The sequence below is a fragment of the Phaethon lepturus genome, unplaced genomic scaffold (genome assembly GCF_000687285.1).
Source record: "Phaethon lepturus isolate BGI_N335 unplaced genomic scaffold, ASM68728v1 scaffold2634, whole genome shotgun sequence".
NCBI lineage: Eukaryota > Metazoa > Chordata > Aves > Phaethontiformes > Phaethontidae > Phaethon > Phaethon lepturus.
The window spans coordinates 98,580-119,263 of NW_010533767.1; the positions used below are offsets into that span (position 1 = coordinate 98,580).

Sequence of the window (20,684 nt, forward strand, 5' to 3'; positions counted from 1 at the left end):
GTGCTGGCTTGAAAATATTAGGAAGCAAGTAACGAACTCCAGCATGATTGTAAGAACTATGGCAGTGAGCAGAGCAATGGGCTATGTCACTCATGCTTTATCTTCTACCTAGATTGTAAATGCTCCATGACAGTGGTTGTCTTTCCCTTAGTGTCTGTGCAGCAGCTAGCACTGCTGGGTACTAGGCAATAACAGCGAAACGCAAAATTGGTGATTCTGAGGAAATTAATGTCAGTAACTTGTTGGTAACAACAAGAAATGTAGAGACAATTGATGGAAATTCTAAAAAAGAAAAGCTGAGATGTCTGTATATGAGTTAAGCTATGGGAGCGAGAGGAGGAACACAAAGGGACCAACAGTGTGACGGAAGACAAACCAGTCTGGAAAAATATCTGTCAATGAACTATATAAGGATACAGATGGAGAAGGTTTACATCAGGGATGGAGAAGAGAATGCTGCCAGAGTAAGGAATTGAGACGGTCATGGGTGGTAACTTTAGGTATTTGGCTAGAGTGGAGAGGTTAGTTTTTACACCATACCCAATTGTCACTAGAGACTGTAAGTATTACTGCACTCCAACCAATAGGAAGTCACGCCACTAGAAATACCATCTCACAGGACAGGTGACCTGGCTTTTAGTATTTGAGATATATATTCCATTTCTGTGTACTGTATCTGTGAAATGAGACAAATTTGAAAGAAAACCTGTGGTAGCACAAAGACTTGAGTCTAACAAGGTCTAATCTCTGTCAGAGTGGGGAATGGTCTGAGTTGCTCCCATTAGCTAGTTAGTATATTAGACAATTAGTCTTCAAAATGCTGAAGTGGGCTTGAAGTATGTTAATTTTAAAAATATGTTCTCTATTTTGTCTTTTCACAATGTATAAAAATGTAAAAGGAAAGAATTCATGCTCTTGCAATGCTTTGCCACTTCCTGCATGCGTGTCAGCTCGATTTGGTTTCCACTCCCTCTCTGCGCTCCCGGGCTGCTCCAGCGGCTGCCCTCACAAGGCTGTCAGTTAGAGTTAGGCTGCTCAGTACATTCCACTTGGCAGGTTGTGTTCCCTTCTGTCAACTCGTGTCTCCTTTTCCTGCCTCACATAAGTGAGAGCTCCCATCCCTCCTCACCACTCTCATTTGCCTTTGCCAAAAAAACCCTGCCGTTCTCCACAGGGGGTTTTCATTTCAGAGTCATAGACACGTACTTTGAGATGGGATGGATAAGCTGTCTTCCTTCAGTGACCTGTGGGGCTAGGTGTCCTGCAGACGAAGCCTACAAAACTTTTGGGGCTGCAGACCTAGCCTTTAGGCAGCTGATATTAGGCAGAAAAACCTGCCTCCTTAGGGCCTGAAGGTCTTTCTGCATAGCTTGTCCTGCTCGTCTTACAGAGGCGTGCAAACTGAAGCATTGGGCTTTGCTGTATTTGTGTTCCTGTGTAATGTCCCCCTCAACTGGATCAGTTTGCATCAGGTTTTCTTGCCAGTATTTTTCCACCTCCCTTCCTTTAGCGTTTTTCATGAAGGGCTTTTCATGGGATTTGAAAGAAAAAAATACTGAAAATAAAACCCAAGAGAAGGCAAAAATTATCAGAAATTTTCAGGATTTATCACACTACATATTTGGAGGGAATTGTAATGTCAACTTTGGAAATCTTCTTGACTGTCTTACCTTTTTCCTCAGGTGATTTATTCTGTACAATTCCTGTCTTATCTGAGTACCTGACATACAAAATCAATAACAAATAGGTCAGGTTTCCATGGATGTATTTGTATTGAAATCTCAAAGGTCACATCCAGATGGGGCAATGAAGCATTGTTTTAAACAACTTTTAAACTAACATTTTCCAGTCCTGGTATTTCTTAGTGCAGTGCAGAACAGAGTCATGTGTCAAAAATACTCAGAATGAAGAAATGGTGTGATACTGTCTGAATCAAGTTGTTTCTCATGACTACTTAGCGGTGACTCAGCACCACACCAATGGGGTTATATTGTTTCTTGTTGCATAGATAGCATGGACACTGCTGTTCTGAGAGTCACTTCATCATATCTGCAGCTTTGCTTTCTTATCAAGAGAGCTAGGAGCCAGGGGAGCTGGGTAGTCCTTACCATTACCTGCCCTTGCAAGCCTGGTTGCCTCCTGTGTTGGGTACAGCCTCAAAAATCTTGTCATTGTGAGAGGGTTTCAGCCTAGTGAATCAGTTTCCCAATGGGGATGGGTTGCATCAGAAAATGATAGTGAAGCTCTTGCAACAGAACCAGGACAGTGGCTGTGTCTTTCTAAGAGTGGCTGAATGCAGCAGTTGGGAAATAATACAGAAAGGCACTGTATATTTCTAAGACTGTAGAAATAGGGGCATGCATTTCATGTTGTGTCTGCTTTTTACTTTTATTTCCCCTTTCTCCATAGCCCTATTGCTCCCTTCATCTTCACCTGAAGGTCTCAGATAATCCCTATACCTCAGGAAACATCGCCAGCCGAGACACTGCCCCCAGTATTATTGTAGCTTCAGGTATGAAACATTTAAAGATTGCCTGCAAATGATGTGCAAACACTGACAAAATCTTGAGTTTGTGATGAGTGTGGAGGGTGTTTGAGTGGCTTGTGGGGTGTAACACCACCAGTATTGGGAAGGCGGGCAGGCTGTCAAATGGAAGTCCTTGTGGGCCTTCAACTTCTCATAAGTTTTTTTTTTTTATGGAAACTGGCCTTCAAGATCAAGGAGATCACTTCTAGTCCTCTACTCCCATAAACAGAAGATTCAAATCAGGGCATTTCTTTTGCGTATGGAAGTGTGTAGAGTTGTATGGATTGGATCTTTTACATATACTTTCTTCAAATTGAAAGTCTTTTCCCTTGCCATGCCTTGCCTTGCCTTCCCTAAACTAGGAGTTCTATAATTGCAAAAGGTAAATAAAGACATTTACTCCCCTGATTTGCTAATTCTACTGTTTCTTAGAGTGTCACATCACTAATCAATGCTCATCTTACAGGTAACATAGGCACTGAATTATCAGACGATGACATCAGCATGTTTGTTTCTTCTGATGCTGGGAACACTTGGAGACAGGTGAATGACAGAATCGCAGTATTAAGTAATAATCACAGGGAGTTGTCATAAAAGTAGATTAAACCTGTCACTTAATTTTTGTTTCTTTTGATTCAGTGTAGCTTTTTGAAAATCTTTACAAAAGAGTAAACTTCTCTTCCCTTCTGAGAGGTAGAGGGATGCTTGAAGAAAAAGATTGAATATGTAATTAGACTTCATATAACAGAAAATAATTTTTATCACTCAGAGTTTGACTTAGTTTAACCATGTAGCAAAGACAACAGATTAAAATGTGAATACTAAGGGGAGAGAATGTGTTTCCTTTCGCTTGTACATCCCTGGTACCATCAAACCTTTTTTCTCTTTGTCCATCGTTATACTTTCCTGAGAATCAGCAGTTGCACTGGTCTACTTTCCCTCACTCTGTGTGTGACTCATTTCTCCTAAGCTGAGTTCCCAAAGTCCATGTAAATGGATTATTTTGCCTTGCTCTTAAGCTAGTGGAGAAAAAGACAGAATTCAGGTCATCTTGTTGTGAAGATACCTATCTCTCCAATAATTGTGGAAAGAGACTGGATGATGAAGTTAAATCACGTTCCCAATATTTAGTGGAATCCCACCTGTTCCAAAGCATTGCTACCCTTTAACGTGTTTATCCTCAGAACAGGAGGTTCTATTATTCCTATTTTCTGGATGGGATATCAAGTCTTGAAGAGAAAGTGTGACTTTCCCAGACTGACAAATGCTGTTATATAAACTGGAGAGCAGATGTTTGCAGAAAGCCAATACAAAAATGACACAGGAAAAAAATATCTTTTTAAATATTTGATATTCCAAGAATCTAATTATTTTTCAATGTTTAACCAGCCCTCATTTTTCCATCTTCATCACTTATGTGAGATAGGGCCAGATATGTGCAAACACATGAAGTTCTTCTTTAAACTAAAATCTGTCATCAAAAGGAGGGAAACTGTTGATACTTGCAAAAATTCATGTTTCTAACTTTGTCAAGCAGAGGCAGAATGCCTTTTCCAAAAACCTGGAAAAACTGTCCCACTGCCACCCCCACCCCCCGTAAAACCAAAACCCAGTAACTGTTTCTCTACAGAATGTCTTCCTCTACTCTGTAACTTCCTTAGCACATACCTGTCCTCTGTCATGATCATAGTTAAAGAACTATGCTTTTTTGTTAATACTAAGGAAAATAGGTTTAAATATATGCTTTTTTTTTTTTTTTTTTCAGATCTTTGAGGAAGAGCACAGTGTTCTGTACCTGGATCAAGGTGGAGTACTGGTTGCCATGAAACACACATCTCTGCCTATCAGACATCTCTGGTAACAACTCTGTGCTAAATGTCTGCTTCCCTCTTTTCAGATGCCAGGAAGTAGGCAGCTGGGCTTCATCCAAAGTTTTCTGTAACTACAGTCTAGCAAATATCAGTTAAGATACTGGCAAACATTAACTCAGATAAAGCTAAGAAATCCTGGCAATTCAAGTTCAATTACATAGTTTCAGCTTGGCCAGATCTGAGATACTGTCAATGTAATTCCACAGCTTTCCTGGTTTACCTCAGCTTGTCTTTTTGAGTATGGTTATTTATGTAATACGTACCCAGATTATGGCTTTGTCTCGTTCTTTATTTTCAAAATTATTGATGAACTTGTCTTCTATGTGGCAGGCAGCACTTATTAACCAGAATTTTGTTGAATAGATTCAGTGTTATACAGCCAATAAGGCAAAAGTGTCATCACTAGTTAGCACTCTTGAGTTTGTGTGGTAGATAGAATATAGTTTTGTGCTGTTTTGCTTGATTTACTTCCACTACAATCAGTATCATATCAATATCTGAAACACACAGACCCAGAAGTGATCAGTGATTCCAAGCTTTCACTTAGATCCACCACAGGGAAGACTGCTGGTCAAAAGAGGCAAAGCTCTTGTGCTCCAGAAAACTAACCTCCTTGAAATGTCTTATGTTGGGAACCCAGAAATAAGATACTCAAAACCACTTGTTTATTTTTAAAAAATCCTAGTCCTAGGACATTTTGCCCTTAAAGCATCAATCTCTAACCGTATTAGTTTCTACCACTTAAGTATTGGCCATGGGTTGGTAGTATGACACCCAAAAGGTTTGATCAATGCTCCGAGTTATGATGCTTCCCCAAAAAAATAGTTATTTAAAGGACTAAAAATGCAGTATCCAAGAACAGAAGCTGCTTCCCACTTCTCCATAGCAGCTGTAGTGGACTAGGGAGTCTCCTCAAGTAAAGTAGGAGGAGTGTAAGGAAAGAAGACACTAATTCTGCTTTCTCCACTAGGTTAAGTTTTGATGAAGGGAGATCTTGGAGCAAGTACAGTTTCACATCCCTACCACTGTTTGTAGATGGAGTTCTAGGGGAACCTGGAGAGGAAACTCTCATCATGACGTAAGTGAGCATTCCATCATGCTACTGTTGATGGGAACTGCACCATAAATATCTTGTGAGGGTTCTTCATAACATAATAGCATTTCTGTTTGGGAACCAAACCAAGTGCTGTCTGAAGCCGGGAATATGAAGTCGTCTGTATCTAAATCATCAATGTTTGTTTGTGATATGATTGGGGGAATGACAACAAGGTTCCTTGCAAGCTGCAAAAACATTATCACTTAGCTTATCAGCATGAAACCTGACTCCTCAAACTGAATGTGATTTAAAGCAGAGTTATTCTTGACAGATGAATATTTGAAAGAAAAATGGTGGGGTATTTTTATAACTTTTTTTGCTGCAACTTTCTTTTTTTTTAACTGAGACACAGAAAAATAAAGACATTCTTTTGTAAAAGTGAATGACAAAATGTTGCCTGGAGGCTGACTCATGAAAAATTATGATTAGTTTCAATGTGATACGCTGAGTTCTGCATAGTGCATAAATCTGGATTCACCATGCCAGAAACTCTGACATTTTACCTGAGATCAGATTTGCAAAAACAGGAGGAAAATTCAGTTTCCGTCTGTAAAAAATGGACTGACCTGTGATAAACGGAATGTGTGGCTTGGAAACTAACCTGAGTTGATAGAGATATATGAAGAATATTCCCTTCAGGTTCTGATTTTAACTTGTGTGGAAGGGATTCCCAAATTTTATATCAAAGTCCTATAGGCATAACTGCCTCCAGCCCCATGTCAAGTCTTCTCTGTTATAGTCATTTTGAGAATTGACGTAAGTGAGAGGATCTTGATCCACAGAGTAAAAGCTATATGCAATTTTTAAGAAGGTTGTAGATATTTAGGAGCCTAGGTTTCACTTTTCACTGTGTCAGTCAAGTGAAAATCAGTAGGACTGGCACTCCTAAAGCGATTAATCTCTGTTGGAAATTTGTAGGTACTGTACCCCTGTAACTACCAGACTCCACCTGGTGCTACCTTTTACTGTATGCTCTTTCTGCTGTATTCTGTAGAGTGTTTGGACATTTCAGCCACCGCTCAGAGTGGCAACTGGTGAAAGTGGACTACAAATCCATTTTTGATCGCAGGTGTGCAGAAGAGGACTACAGGCCTTGGCAACTCCATAGCCAGGTAAGAAGCAAGGAGGCTGGGATCTGACTTGAAGTAGCTAATGATCCTACAGTTAAAGATCAGCATGATTCAATATCTTTTCATGTTAGTATGGTGTATCAAATTGTCCCATACTGGATTGGTCTGTTTTGTTACATAGGTGTTGTGGCCTCAGATTGCACTCTGTGAGCCCCAGAGGATGAACACCTGTCTTTTCGGTTTTATTCTCCATGTAAGCAATTAGCTCAGACTTATCCAGAGTTGAAGAGTACAACAACAGCAGAAGCACTGCCACTGAAAGAGGCCTGAACTTACATCTCGCATCCAAGTTCCTTGTCCTTACCTCCTTTCTCTTCCTCCATCCTTCTGTGTCATAGAATCGCAGAATCATTAAGGTTGGAAAAGACCTTTAAGATCATGAAGTCCATCCATCATTCCAACACCACCAAGCCCACTAAACCATATCCTGAAGTCCTCACAGCCAGTGTCTTAATACCCTTCTAGTTGCTTTCACACTTGTTTCTCCAAATGCCTGCCCTCTTAGCCTCATTTCTTGCTCACTTGGTTTCATCCTTGTTCAGTCTCTCTCAGCAAGTGGTACTTGTGCTGTGGGAATTGGGCACTTTATTCCCCAGTTCGTTAGATCCCCATGCCCTGTCCCTTGCATCCTGGATGCAGCTGCAGCGTGACTCCTGGAACCATTGCTTAAAGTGCCCAGCAAGGTAATGCGCTCTGCACAGTGCCTGCGCCTGCCTTGGGGCACCTTCCCAGCTTTGCCAAGTTTGACTCAACAGCCTGTGTTATTTCAGGTTAGAATAAAATATGGCCCAAATTCTGTGGTTATATAAACACTACAGGCACTGTAGTGTTTATATAACACAACTGAAGTCCAAAGTGAAACACGCATTTATATCATCAAAGGTTGTCTTTCTGTATATATCTTGCTGGGCAAGAATTTAATAATGAATATGAAATGAAAGTAGATTGATTCAGACTAGCTGCTCACACAAGGCACAACCCCACACTAAAAATACCGGTTATGACTTAGATCTTTAGATGTTGAAAATCAGTACAGCTTCCTTGAAATGCAAGGAGGTACAGCATTTTACACCAGTTGCCATTCAGGCCCTTCTGTTTCATGGGCAAATCAAAGCCATGAAAAGTTTCTCTTTCCTACAGCAATTTTAACAGCATAAAAGGTAACAAGTGAGACCCCGCTGTATTTTGTTCTTTACTTTCTTGTGCTTGCATAAGCAAAAACACCAAGGATTTTGCAGTATATCTTTGAGGATGTTGGCTTTGGAGCTTGCAGAACTATTTATAGGAAGGCTGCTGTGGACTCTTGCCTTTTGATTTGCTTTCCATTGAGATTACAAGGCTGAGCCTTGCTCTGTAGATAGAAATATTTAGCACGGTGCTGAAAAGACAAGGAAGTTTTAGCATCCACATAACAAGTCAAACCCTGTAAAACCTGAACTCATAGTCTGTGGAAAGTATTTACATATACATGTATTACTAGTTTCTACTGAACAAAATTATTGCCAAAGAGATCAGACCAAAGAAATAAACCTGCTCTGTGTCTCAAACTGAGGAGGGATTGGACTGTGTTTTCAGTTGCTGTGAAACCTAATCTATAAATGAGAAATGGGCCTGAATCAATTACTCATTGGCTTTGAAACAAATTGAGAACTGAATCAGATACATAAGTAACCTCAGATCATTTCTTAGTGTGTATTGGAAAAGCTGTTTTAGTTTCAGTTAAAGCTTCAGTAGCTTTAATTAGCTCCAGTGTACTGACATGGCATTTGACTTCCCATCCTCTTCCCTGAGTCACAGCTCCCATTGCACAGGCTTGGAAAAATTGGGTGATACAAATAGCCTGGTGGGTGTCAGAGAAAGATATTTTTGGTTTTGTTTCCAGGGAGAAGCTTGCATCATGGGAGCGAAAAGGATCTACAGGAAGCGCAAGTCAGAGAAGAAATGCATGCAAGGAAAATATGCTGGGGCTATGACGTCAGAGCCATGCGTGTGCACAGAGGCAGACTTTGACTGGTGAGTACTGGGCACGAGAACTCTGTGCTCTCTGCCACGCCAATGCAGAACTCACTAGAGAGGCTGTAGGCTAGAGAGTAATTAATAAAAATGTAAGTGGCCTAATAGGTTGCTCCCTGATAGCGTAGGTATGTCAAAAGAAGGAAAGGTGGAACAGATATCTGTGATCTGCTAAGACTCCCACAAAATTGATGCTGAACAGATCATTTTCCAGGTCACATCTGAGCTCTGTGCAGCATTAAGATAAAAGGTCCATTTACCACATCTAACCTCAGCAATGACAGGGATGGCTGTGAAAATAGTATGTAAGACACATATAGAGCGCATAAAAAATAAAATAAATTCTTTGTCCCTGCACATACATATATGTGTATATGTGTAAAAGTAAACATATGCAAAGTAGGCCTTCAGCTTCTGGAAATCAAGTATCTAGGGAATTCCTGGGTCATTTGTTCTTTCTGGACCACCATGTTTGATAGTATCAAACGGACGGTGCCTTCGTGATTTGGGTTAATCTCCTTCTGAAGCCTTTTCTCCTCTGTTGTATGCTATAGGAAATAGAGTCCATTGGTGAGTTATGGATGGCGCGATAAAATCTTCAGCTTCTAGTTTCATTTCAAGTTTTCTGCTGACTCACAGCAATTTGCACCAAAAAGGCAGGGAACCACATTATTGAAATCTCTCTATCACCTGTTTTCTCCAAGTCTGAGAAAGTCCTGAGTATCTCAGAAGAGAGAAATGGTGGCTCTTTGGCAGTGCTGATAAACCCCTTTGCGCCTCACTCAACTAGATCTATGCCATGTTATTAATTAAACCCTGAATCTGTAACATACACACTGAAGAGGTTAATCTCATAAATATTTTGTTTCTTGCTATATGAGTTCACTCCAAGACCATGGAAATTTACAGCATTTCCCTTTTCACCCTCTCATAAATGTAGTTATATTGATTTTTCTACATAAAAATTACAGAATCACAGGAGGCTTTTCCATGCGTCAAAACCAGTAAATCCTCTTGCACCAAACAGTAAAAATTATGAGGATACTTGGGCACTTGTCTCTGAATATAGTTTCCTGATGTTTTCCCCATCTGCTGGTGGGTTCTTTGTTAGGGAGAAGATACCTCAGTTCTGTCTGTAGTTTATCATTTAGGTGCCCAAAGGTCCTGGATTCCAACCATTTAACATATATCTAGTAATGTAAAAAAGATGGCAGCCAACCAGAAAAAAAACATGAATAGGAAGGAAATTCCCTGAAAATTTTGACATTCCTGTGGAGTGCGCAGTACAAAGCTGTGCCAAGCCCATGCCCAGGCTCAGGAAAATAACTGATGGGGTTGACTCATGGTCAATCCTTTAATGGTCAAACCTCTTACACTTGTAAGGGGCGCGCATGAGTGAAACACTTCTGATAAAAATATGCTTTCCTTCCAGAACTACTCTCTCTCTGAGAATATATGTTTTTATTTCATTAAAATCGATTGTGTAGTTTGCTACTACAAAGCTTTGTTGCTAGGTACAGAAGAAAAGTACCATGGTGACATTTACTGGGGGAAATATGCTTTTATTTCTTTTACGTTCACTTTGAGGAAGCTTTCTCCAAAAGGTCTGCTGGGTTGTGAGAGAATCTCTAAGAGAAAGCTTGGATGGTTGGGGATGTACAACAGATGCTCACAGTTCACACACACCAACAAGACCCCTCAAATCTGATGGAAGAGGCAGAATTAGGACTTTGCAAAAGTCATCTTGTTAAAAGTAACACGAGGAAAATACCCTTAAAAATACTGCAGGTCTTTCTGCTGAGCTGACTGATAGAAAGCCTTCCTGACCTAGAAGGGCCTTCCTTCTTCTGATGGAATCAGTTTTGGTTTAGAGCAGACTGTCATGATCCCCTCCAATTCTCTCTGAGCTCTTTCTATTCCTACAGTCCTCAGATCTGGATTTTTACTTTATCCACTTCAGCTTCCTTCCCAATTCCTGTGAGGAGAAAAGACCAAAACATTGCTTTAAGCATCCAGTTCAGAAATATTTACCAGCAATATTCATCACTTGTTTATCTACTTAATGCATTCAGGAGCATAGTTTTACATAGATTGGCCAGAGAAGGACAGAAAAGCCACAGGGAACAGAAGACAGAGGTTTATCAAGGAAGAAGAAAAGCCGTGACAAGAAAAAAGCAATTCTGTTGGCTCTACTGAATTTCTCAGCCCAGTTTTATTGTGCTAAGAAAAGCAAAGCTGCTGCTGCATTGTAGCATTCAGTGCCTGCCTTGTTGAACTCTGCACTAGGCTTCACTGCTGCTGCACCCTGCAGAAGTTGGTCCAAAAAGACATTTGGAGGAATATCGGTGAATGAGTTCTTGCTGTGGAAGGATGTCCTCTGTGGGGTCCTTCCTGCAAAAGGGAGAGGCACTTTCATCATCCTCACTCATGACATTTCAGCAGTGTTTTTGAATTCTCTATTTCTCCTTTTTGCTGGGCAGGGCTCTTAATTGAAGGAGACTGAAGAGGGCATGTATCCCACAGGCAGGGAGAAGGCCCTTAGCTAATTGCACTTCATTTTGCAATCTTGAAATAAACTGGGCAGCTTTTTATATTAATGTCAATGATTACAGGACCCAGACTTGTATACAGAATTAAAGTAGACAACAATCTCTGCCCCAATCAGAGTAGGCCTTTCTTTGCTGTTTAAACACTGAATTTGTATAGAGAAAATTTTATTATCTAAGCTTGTCAGAGCTTGGAGTAAAAAAAGTATCTGTGCGGTCAGGTGAAGTGGGGAAAAAAAAAAGTGTTATTGCTGTTAATCCTGCGGGTGCTTTTTTTTTATCAGTTCAGCGAAGAAATGCCAGTTATAGAAGACATAAAGTTTTTATAATGTTTTTTCTCCTGGTAATATCATAGAACTCTGTTTCATTTCAAATCTGTATTCAGCCCAGTCTCAGAGAAAAGGGCACATTTGTTTGTTGTTTTACACAGCAACAAAACTGAGTGACATTAGAAATGACTGTAGTTTCTCTAGCCTTGAGAACCTTAACTCTTCTGACAGTAGACATCTCTTAGCGCGGTCTGGAACCAACACCAGCTGGGGAGCAGGCTGAAGCGGGAAGCGGTGCTCTCCATGCAGCGGCTGAGGCTCACAGCCAGAGGGCAATAGCGCTTCAGGAATAGAGGGGAGCGGGAACGCGCAGCAGCCCTCGGCAAATCTGTCCTAGCAATGGCCTAGAAACGAGGTTGTCCTTCTTCATTTAATTGATTTGGGTAAATGGATGGCACCGTTACTTGTGTGTTATTAAAGCATTAATTTACCCGGTTTCCTTACATTGTGTTCCTTCCTGCTGTTTGAGCATTATTATGGCAATATCTCTTCAGTAGAAACACCTCGTAGACACAGATGGAAATCTTTGGTGGTGTTCATCCTTCAGCTACCTGTCTCCCAGGTCCTTTAATAGAAACTTTGAGTTAAGTGTCTCACTGTCAGTCCTCCCTCTGAACCCACTGTCATTAATACTGAGGGCTGCTTCTATCAGGCTTCTACCAGCATTCCCATATCTCACACCGTTGTGGGAAGGACGAGCCTGTTGATACTGGTGCTGGTGACTTTGGGTAGCCAGAGAGGCACAAAGGAGCCTTAGTGCAATTGAGAATCAGGTCTATTTATTTCACTGATGATATCAGCACGGAGTGTGACTAGCTCTTTTTTTATTGTCTGGCACTTAAATTACAGGCCTGCCTGCTAGGTTTAGTTCTTATGCTACAACGTCAGAGCCCTGCTTCATGAGGAACTGTCCTGACAAACTGCAGGGATGCAGGAGGCAGATACTGAACATGATTAGTCTCTGTTGGCTTCGTATGTTACTGATCCTCAGTTCAGATGATCACGCAGGTGTCAGTTCTGAAATACACATACATTTGCACCCTTAGGCTAACTAGCTTTGCTTTTCATTGAGGTCGGCTTTGTGAGCTAATAAATAGTAATTTTGAATGTATTTTTAGTTCATTTTGAATGCCTGTGGAAAATGCAGATTCACTGTGCAAAGTCTACGGTGCATCTCTGCACCTTTAGGGGCCTAGGTATCTACCAGATATGGATTTAGAGTAAAGATTCTGGGGATTTTATGTTCCCTATTAAGATAAGCTGGTATAGGTTGACTCTAATTACTGTGATGCAATTACGATCATATGCCTTCATAGATCCATAATTCAAACTGCAGCTGGATCTGTCCTTCTCTGAGATAAATCCCATGTCAGAACTGGGAATCAAGCATAGCTCCCCTTTAATACAAATCTACACTTGCATCATAGTTCAGTATTAGACAATGAATTAAGTATTAAATGAATAAAAAGGTGTTGAGACTTTTCCACAGTTGTGGCCAGTTATTTTTTTTTTTTCCAAAAGGGCTTTTGGAAGCTGCAGAACAAAGGTGACTATAATTACAAATACCTTGATTCCATCCCATTTAATGTCTGAAAAGTATGTAAAGCACAGCATGCAAAACCACAAGTAGCATTTTCAGTTTCTGGCATGGTTGACCTTAAGGTGAAGCTGTTAGTGTTAAGGAAGTCTGGTGGTACATGTTCAGTCATCTCTTGATTTTTAGAAGGTATGAGCATGGCAATCACTCATCTGGCTTAACTGGCTATTTCTATATCTCAGAACAGTGGTATTTAATTAATTTCATGTGGATTTACAGTTCTTCCATGACAGTTTGTTTGTCAAACTGCAAAATTCCTTACGGGATTTCTTTTCTTTTGGTTATTACCTGTGCTGCAAATAATCTTAGATAAGGGAATTTTCCAAGACATCTGAGCAGGGATACAGAACTTCTGGAATGAATTAGTACCTGTCTCTAATTACAGAGAAGGACTTGCAATCCTACTTGACTAAGAAAAATAGGATTCCAGTTTAAACCAGTAAAAGCGGCCAGGGCAAAACCATCATCAGTGAGAGTCACAAGATAGGCTGCTTCATACTGATAAAACAATCCCTGCTGGTAAATGCTCCACTCTTTTTCGATAGGTACATTATCTATTTCACCCGGCTTCTTTTCAGGCAGGCACAAAATATCATCAATATATGCAAATTCCAATTCCCAGTTACCAGGCAATGACTCGGCTAGCTGATTGCAGTCTAAAGCTGATGCCTTCCCTGTCTCCAGATTTTGCTATACTGGCTTGTGTTATGGGAATCCAATTGATGCTAATGCTTGTTGATTGCTACAAAGCCTGTTGTGCCAAATTGTAGGCAGCAATTTGTTGTCAGCATCAGTGTTCTGTGTGCACCAGCCTGTAGCCAAGGAATTCATTAGATTCCAAGACTGCGGAGGTGAACGGGCGGCTGGTGCATCTGTAGAGAGATATGGAACAGCAATTCCTGTCATTTACTAGGACGATATTTCTGTAGGGCCTTAATGAGCCAGACGATTTGCAAGGCTGAAAACAACACTGTGAAACTTCTGTGCTTAGAACTATTTCTGCTGTGGAAAATCCTATGATTTCATTCTCTTGACTTTCAGAAATATGATCCAAGTACAGTCAAACCTAGTTAAGTCAAGCTTGGCTTGTCAAGATGTGGAGGTACTAATAGGAACCAAAATTATGCCGTAAGTCTAGATGTGTGTATATTAAGAAATCCCAGACTGATACTGCTGCATCAAATTGGAGTGTGGATACTGATCCCCTCTGAGGTAGATTTCACTGTATTATTTTGTTTTGTTTTCACCTGACTGATTACAGAACATTATGTGTGTACAGTGTTACAGCTTTTTAATTAATGATACATGATAACTTAGGAATACAGTGCTGCAGAGTGTTGACAAATGAATTGCAAAAAAACAAGAGTTCCACTTGTATGTAAATATTTGCTTTCTCTAAGCAAATCAGAATGGTGTTTTTCTTCATTATAAAGTGTATTTTGCAGCTATAGTGTTCTTATTCCAACAGGGATGATTATAGAAGCACATGGCAATGGGAAAATAGGCTAGCTGAAGTTTCCAAAGCGATTAAGCAACATTCAGTCACTAGCATGAATAGGTTGATGAAAATTCAGCCAAAAAAATGAGGAAGAGACCATTTAGGTCATCTACTTGATTGCTGTTTCGTAGAATATGTTCTCACTTACTTGTAGATATCCCAAGCACCACAGCTGCCAAAATGTTCCTTTGAAACAGTTGTGCAGTCTAATAGATGTTTAGGAGTTTTCCCAAGTGATATGCAACTTTAATTTTCCTTTGCTTAATGTCATCTTTTTCATTTCTCTTTTAGATTACTTAAAAACATTTTTTTCTCGATTCAGAAGGAAAAATTGCAGGCAGGAGTAAAAAGCAGTGACAAAATTCTTCTCAATGTCCTGCTTTTAATAACAAGTATAAGAAATTTAGCAAAAATAAAATGCAAAATAGTCTCTCCTTTTTTGTTTTCCTTGTCCCATATCTTAGATCAGTACTAGACTTCTTAAAATTGTTTAATAGTGATTCATTAAATTTTGGTTTTAAGCCATCATGCTTTTGGTCCAGAAAGAAAAAGGCATTTGAAAAAAGTCTTCATTATGTTAAACATTCTTGTTGTTGTTAATATTATTCTACAAATATCACCTGATAGAGGTGAGGCTGCTGCAGCTCTGTGTCCCCTGACCCAGGCAGTAGCAAGGTTGAGTGTTTGTTCCTGATAGGCACACATATGCATGTATGCACAGTACATATACGTGTACGTACGTGGCTGGCAACACAGCCAGAACACAAACACCAGTTGCCTCATCCTGTTCCCCTCTCTGGTTGATCAGGACAAAATCCCATTTGTGAAAAATATGTGCACTGTAAAGATACGTACATACAATATTGATCACACCAGAACCTGGTCTTAGACACCCCGGTCTGTCCAGTATCTGGCCCCTGGATGCCTTGTGTCCCCAGTTGCTGACAACTGGACATCCCCACTTGCCTCATGCATAGACATACACATACGTAACAAGTTTCATGAGCAGGTCCAGACCAATATGGCTTTACACCAGTGGCCGCTCCCCAGACCTCTTGATCTTTCCAATAACCAGTTCAGGAACCTAGTATCCATCCCAGACTTATAACCACATCAGCACCTAGCTCCCATCTTTTATCCTACTCACTGGCTTGTCTGACTTGGTGCTCACCTGTACAGTACACGCACGCTCCAGTCATTCCAGTTGCTAGCAGTGCAGGCACATGGACACCTGTGACCAGTGGTCTGATTCCAGTTGCATGACCACCACATGCACACGGAACAGATAGCCACTCACCCAGGAAAATAGAAATGGAGGTGCCAGATGCTCTTCCCTGGCATGGCCCTGTATGAGCCCTGTACCCCTGTGTGAGCAACCCTGCTCAGTGAGCTGGGGAGAGCCCCTGCTGTTGAGAGGTAGGTCTCACCCCAGCCATGGGCTGATGGCTTTCCTGTGACAGCCCTGGGAGGAGCTGGGGCAGGGGCTCCATTGCCTCTGACCAGGTTATTGGAGTTCCTCTGCCTCCTGTTTTTCTACTCTGCTTCTTTATGTATACAGACGTGAGCCTTTAATCACATAATCTAATGCTCCCCTAATGCTCTTTTCTTAGAATATCAAGCTACTAGATACCAAGACATTAAAGATAATAAGCAAAAAAGTGCTTTGCAAAGAAGTGCCATTTTAAGATCAAGGATCATGTTGTAACTGGAATATTGGAATGGAGTTGGTGGACTCTGTATAGCAGTTCTTAGAAATGGCATCCCATTAACTTCTCCATTATGGGCTATGGAGACAGCTTAGTAAAAAGTGTAAGAATGATTTTCCAACCAAACAGTCCTTATGACTCAATGGCTGCAGAGTAGAAACACATGTGAACAGAATACTGATTAAAGAGGTTTTTTGCTTGTTTATTTGTTCCACAATAACAATTTTTACAGAGCCTTTATTTACCTGGAATCAAAAGCAATTTGAACTGTTGTTTATTTTTAGTGGAACCAAGGCAAATTTAGTCATAGCTAAACCCAAATTGGGAGAAAAGATTACAGTTTGACTCATTGTTTCAAACACATGATTTTTGGTAACATTTCCTCTTTCAAACAAAAATAGAATTGAAGATCGCAGCCACCTTTTCCATTACCAAATATGCTGCTAATGCCTTCAGTTGAGAGCTCTCTCAGGGCTGTAAATTTTCCTCTACAGCTCATGTGATATCGTTTCCAAACACAATTAACTATTTAGCACTTCAGTTTTCTAAGATATGACTGAGATGGCAGTAATTGAACTTAGCTTAGACCTCTAGCTTTTATTATATTTTAGTTTAGAGTTGAACCTGAGAAGCACCATTAGACTGTGGAGGGAGAAGAGATAATGCAGTAGCTCATGAACTACCTGGTCTTGTTCTGCTCGTTTATACTGGGACCTTATATGTAAGAAAAGACTTTCTTCTCCCCAAAGAAAAGCTAGAGTAGGTTGAAGAATCTTTTGTTGTATTAATAAAAAATCAGAAATCCTAGTAAACAGATTGAGGAAAATAAAAACTTGCATCAATAGTAGAAAGTATGAGCTAGTACCTGTATTTGTTCTTGTTTTTTTATGTGACTGTTTCTTTTAATGCTAAAACAGTGATTATGGATATGAACGTCACAGCAATGGGCAGTGTTTACCAGCATTTTGGTATAACCCATCTTCCTTGTCGAAAGACTGTAGCCTTGGGCAGAGTTATCTCAACAGCACTGGGTAAGTGGCACACCAGACTTTATTTAGCTAAAGCATCCTTATGGACTTTAACCCAATGACAACTACACATTGTATTTACTATAGGTGTCTCAAAGCTGGCTAAAGCCCCTGGGGCCTCTTCTTCACTGAGTTTGTTAGGGTGCACAGTCTGGCACTCCAGATCTCCATCATGTATGGTCCAGACTTTTCACTGAAAAATGATGCATTAAAGAAACCTGGGGGGAAAGCTGTAAGGCAAAGGCCAAATCATTAAAGTCTCTGAAAAGACTCTTCTTAAAATCATGTGGGATCAATTGGGGCAGAAACAGTGGAAAACAAACTGGCGGAAACAGATCAAACTAATGAATATGTGAACTGAAGTAATAGGTGGGCAGCTAGTCTGAATGCTGATTATTCTTTGGCCCTCTTGGAAGTCAATGGAAGATGTAGCTTAAGTTAAGATATAGACCTCAAATTTCATTTCTGATGCAAGTGATTAAAACAAAGGAACCCAAGCTCCTTTTTGGCATTTTGTACACTCAAAGATAGGCAAAATTTGCTTTTTTCGTCAACTCTTATTTTTGCAGCTCTTGAGGGCTGCAACTTTAGAGGGAGTTGCCTCACAACTGATGAGAAGTGGAGAGCATGTGAGAAAAGCTGTTAAACTATGCATAAGAGTATAATAATTGAATACAATTCCATACTGTATGTGCATATAATTTATTTATAACTTTATAGTTATTTAATATGTAACATAGACCATCATATAATTTTATGTTTTAGGCAATTTATTAATATGTGGTATATAGGTGTGCTATGCAGGAAAAATACTACATGCTATTAACAACAGTATTAACTACTTGTCTGTTAGACACAAGGAATGCTTGGCTGAAACAAATGCTAAGATACGTTTTGGAATCTGCTTTCTTCCAATCTCCTTAGTCTAAAGAAACCTCAAAAATGCCTCCCTGTTCCCAGTTAACTCTGTTATGTTCCCTGTCAGCATCTTGCACAGATTTCTCTTTTTCCTTTGCAGATACCGGAAAGTTGTTTCTAACAACTGCACGGATGGTGTGAGAGAACGGTACACAGCAAAACCACAGCAATGTCCTGGCAAAGCCCCCCAGGGCCTTCGCATAATCACATCTGATGGCAAACTGACAGCTGAGCAAGGACACAATGTCACTTTCTTGGTGCAGCTGGAAGAGGTAGGCTCTATTTTTATGTTGCATCCCAGGTCCCATGGGTGTATTTAAGTCTGATTCATGCCAGACAAAGTTTGTAAAGTGGTGAAAAGGTAAACCAAGAGAGATAAAAGGATAAAGTCAGTCCACTCCACCATGTAGCTGGGATGGAGTATCCTCAAAAAGGATGATGTGTGGAGATGATGAGACTGAACGTGTATTGTGTTGTGTAGGGTAATGGCTGGAGAAGTTGTTGAAAACTGGGAACTGATTTGGGAATTTCAAAGTAGAACTGGAGAGTGCAGGTTTGAATCCTAATCCCCAGCCTTACCTGTGCTTTTGACGTCTTGCTGTGTTTGAAATTGAATTTCCACTTTTACTTGACACTGACTTTCAACCAAACATGGCTAAAAGTACATATGCAGATCTGTCCCCATCACACAAGGGGTACATATTGTTTAGACGTTTGTATATGAAATCTCACGATGTCGTCAGCAGCATTAAGTCTGGAATTAATTGCAAATGTGAAGCTGATTCAGACTCTGATCAGAGCCTGTGTTTTTGTTACATCTGTAACTTAACTTGGTATTTCACTTGTTCTGTTCCTTCCATTTCTGAATCCTTAGAAAAAATATTTAAAATCTTTTTGCCTGTTTTTATTCCTCAGCAGTTCTTTATCTATGTTTAATTGTAGGCTCCCAAATAATAACATTCACAAAGTAACTATTTTCTCTTCTTCCCTAATGCAGTTTGATTTATTTAAACTTCTACCTTTTTTTCTGTATAGCTGGTCAACAAATCCTAAAGCAGCTATGCTTTTACACTGGGCAAAATGTACATCCCTTTACAGCTTAGAGTATTCATGGAAATTACTTCTGACTCTCTCCATAGTAAATGTCATCTGTAGTGCGGAAAGAGAAATGAGGATGACCTCTGGAGCTGAGTTTTGTAGGGTGTGTGTTAGGGTTTTTACATATCTATTATTGATGCTTTTCCCAGCCAACAGATGTCCTGATTTGTAAAGGCAATAACATATAATAAATCATATCTAACCTGAGGCAGGCATTTGACCTGAATGTTCATTTTCTCCACAACGTAGGTCATTTTAGGATGAGAGGAAATGGCTTCAAGTTGAGCCAGGGGAGGTTTTGATTAGATATTAAGAAAAATTTCTTTACAGAGAGAGTAAATGGTCAAGCATTGGAACAGGCTGCCCAGGGAGGTGGTGGAGTCACCATCATCGGAAGTGTTCAAAAAACATGTGGACGTGGCACTTCAGGACATGGTTTAGTGGGCATGGTGTGTTGGGTTGGTGGTTGGACTTGATGATCTTGAAGGTCTTTTCCAACCTTAATTACTTTGTGATTCTGTGTCACCTTATTTCAGTAGTGACAGTCATACAACATTGCTACTGTAGATGCTGTCATAACAGTATAAACATAATTTCATCTGGATAAATTATTGATTTCTGTGTTTAAAGATGAAGAATAAAAAGTCTAAAACAAGTTTCAAAGTCTTCAGGCTTTTTAAAAAAAAATTAAAAATAATCAAGAAAGGTGGACCCCCCAAAAAAGTGTTCATTGCATCTTCTTTCTATTCTCAGCAAAGTTTAAATCATATTGAGAGAAGGAGATGGGTAATCTGAGAAGTCAGTCACCAAACTGTCAAAAAACTATGCCAGTACTCAGAGGGAGAGCAATGTCTTGCTCTTCATTCTCTGAGCAGTTGAATTCACGTATCCTCTAAGAATGCCCTGACCACTCTTTTATACAAGGATGTCCTGTGAATCTTTCTGTCTTTTCTGTTGATTCTGATCTTTTTTGATAACCCTGCTTCAGTATTCGCCAGAGTCTGAAAGCAACACCTTCTCCATTAGGAGATGGAGTCTTTCTCATACTGTGTATCAGGGAGTACGTAAATTATGTTTTGGTGAGTGAGTTGGCTTCTGAGGAGATCCAAAGCCGGGGCTTGCTTTCAGCCTATCTGGTAAGGAAGAGGTTACGAGTTGCTCTGAGGGCTAAAACAGTACTGATCAACCTCCAGCCTTTCTGATTACTCTGCCTGCTAGATGTGTCTTGAATTAACTGTTTCAGTTTCAGTAACAAAAATCACACCACTCACTAGAAAAGCTAAACAACCCAGCAAAAGTACCACAACTCTTTTATAGAATAGATATT

The 20,684-nt window shown here is 40.1% G+C and overlaps 1 protein-coding gene across 1 annotated transcript in view; it reads left to right on the forward strand.

Annotated features, from left to right (window-relative positions):
• SORCS1 (sortilin-related VPS10 domain containing receptor 1) overlaps positions 1 to 20,684 on the forward strand; it is a gene marked incomplete at both ends in the record, with an annotated part of 88,459 nt that overhangs the window by 59,659 nt on the left and 8,116 nt on the right. The window contains 8 exons of the mRNA XM_010285299.1: positions 2,410 to 2,512; positions 2,994 to 3,070; positions 4,293 to 4,384; positions 5,369 to 5,476; positions 6,489 to 6,606; positions 8,507 to 8,637; positions 17,231 to 17,344; positions 18,360 to 18,531. Of these exons, the coding sequence (XP_010283601.1) occupies positions 2,410 to 2,512; positions 2,994 to 3,070; positions 4,293 to 4,384; positions 5,369 to 5,476; positions 6,489 to 6,606; positions 8,507 to 8,637; positions 17,231 to 17,344; positions 18,360 to 18,531 (915 nt within the window). The remainder of the gene's footprint in view (positions 1 to 2,409; positions 2,513 to 2,993; positions 3,071 to 4,292; positions 4,385 to 5,368; positions 5,477 to 6,488; positions 6,607 to 8,506; positions 8,638 to 17,230; positions 17,345 to 18,359; positions 18,532 to 20,684) is intronic.